This window comes from Emiliania huxleyi, assembly GCF_000372725.1.
Source record: "Emiliania huxleyi CCMP1516 unplaced genomic scaffold EMIHUscaffold_3973, whole genome shotgun sequence".
Taxonomy (NCBI): domain Eukaryota; phylum Haptophyta; order Isochrysidales; family Noelaerhabdaceae; genus Emiliania; species Emiliania huxleyi.
This window is the reverse complement of record NW_005198985.1, coordinates 1-1,821: the sequence shown is the minus strand read 5'-3', so window position 1 is coordinate 1,821 and position 1,821 is coordinate 1. Positions and strand designations below refer to the sequence as shown.

The 1,821-nt window shown below is 64.7% G+C and overlaps 1 protein-coding gene across 1 annotated transcript; it reads left to right on the top strand.

Moving 5' to 3' along the window:
* Positions 1-1,536: 1,536 nt before the first annotated feature.
* EMIHUDRAFT_50494 (hypothetical protein) lies at positions 1,537-1,740 on the top strand (the record flags this gene model as incomplete). The annotated part of the gene is made up of 1 exon (XM_005770931.1): positions 1,537-1,740. A coding segment is annotated over one exon (204 nt), but the record flags the coding sequence as incomplete, so codon positions are not given.
* Between the last annotated feature and the right edge of the window lie 81 nt (positions 1,741-1,821).

Here is a 1,821-nt window from a genome sequence, read left to right as displayed (position 1 = left end):
GTGAGCTCTACATCCGGCGCGTGACGATGTGAGTCGCCTGTAGAGCGATGTAGAGCGCGATTTTGCTGTAGAGTTGGTTGTAGAGGCTCTACAGCCAAACCGCCGGGAAGGCAGTGACTCAAAGAGGTCGAGCCGCGCTAATGGGGTGTCTCCGAGCTTACTGGAGCTCTGATGGACGGCCCTGACTATCCCTGACACACAGAGAGTCACTCTGACGGCACACAACACCCTACAACTGCGTCATGACCAGCCTGCCATGCGTCGCCGGTGCCGCATTCGTCGCTGTGCTTCTTTAGCAGGCGGTGGACTGTCGGCTGCGAGGACGGCCGCATTTGCGCGAGGCGAGGAGAGCATTGTTGAGCGTTGCATGCGCCATGACTCGCGCCAGCGCGTGCGGGAGCTCCTGGCTGAGCGTTGAGTCCAAGCGAGTTGCGCTGGCCACGATCGCTACGCCGAGCCGAGCTGACGCGCCGAGGCGCCGGCCAGTCGCAGCCGTGAGGCATGCCATAGCAGCAGAGGCACCTGCCACCCATTGGGCGGGCAGACAGAAGGCCAGGGCAGCACTGGCAAGTGCAACGCGCCTCATGTCGGAGAGCGACCGTGCCTCGTTCGCCGCTTATGATGTAGAGTTTGTTGTAGAGATTTCACGTTGTAGAGCGCCTCTACATCGCTCTACAGGCGACTCACATCGTCACGCGGCGGATGTAGAGCTCTACAGCTCTACAGCGCTCCAGAGCGCTCTACATCTCTACATCTCTACATCTCTACAGCGCTCTACACTCTACATCCTCTACACCCTCCCTCAGGCGAGTTGTTTGCGGCGCGATGCCCGATCGTGCGCGATAGCCTCCCATTGTGCGTGGTGTGTCGGTTGTCGGGCGGTCGTCCGGAGCGTGTGGCGGCGCCGTTGCATGCAGCGACTGCTCCACGTGCCACGACTGCTTTGACTGACGTGACTGACTGATGAGACATGAGTGCTGATGGATGATCTCCGACAACCCAAAACCAAAATGAAAATGCGGAGTGGCCCCACTTTGGCGTGCAGATCCTGCGTCTCTCACTGCCCGAACAACACTCAACAGAGGCGGGTCCGCCGCAGGTCCCCACTAGTTTCGGAAAAAGAAGGGCGGCGTCACGTCGGGGCGGGCTGCCTGGCGGCGCGGCTGCGCAAAAACCGCGAACCGCGCGCGCGCCGATCGCAGGAGGACTGTGGGCGCCACGCCGGCGCCCCCAAGCCAGCAAGTGCACATGTGCGTCTCGCTCCACCTCTCGCTCCTCTCCATCGTGCGGCCGCTGGTCCGCACGCCGGCCACGTCGCTCCTCCGCGATCGCGAGAGGAGTCCGCAAACGTCCCTGCAGCTGGCGGAGGCGCTGGTGCCGTTGCGCCGGCCGGCGCCGGCGCACTGGCGCGACCGCGACATCTCTTGGTCCAATCCACAGGGATCCGTTCTCACGCAGGTCCACGACGACGTATGGCTCGCCGAGCGGCCCTTCTTCCCGCGCCTGCCCGGGCTCCAGGGCACCGACGTCGGCGGCAAGATGGCGGTGGTGCGGCTTCCCGACGGCACGCTGTGGGTGCACTCGCCCGTGGAGCTCGATTCGGCGCTGCGCGATGCGCTGGCCGCCCTCGGGCCAGTACGCCACGTGGTGACGCCCAACACGGAGCATCAGAAATACGCCTCCGACTGGCTGCGCGAGTACCCGGAGGCGACCGGCTACTCGTGCCCGGGGCTGCGCGAGTCCAAGCCGGAGGTCGGCTGGCATCGGTCGCTCTCGTCGCTCCTCGAAGCCCCGAGTGGCCTCACCTCGGCGAGCGCCCCT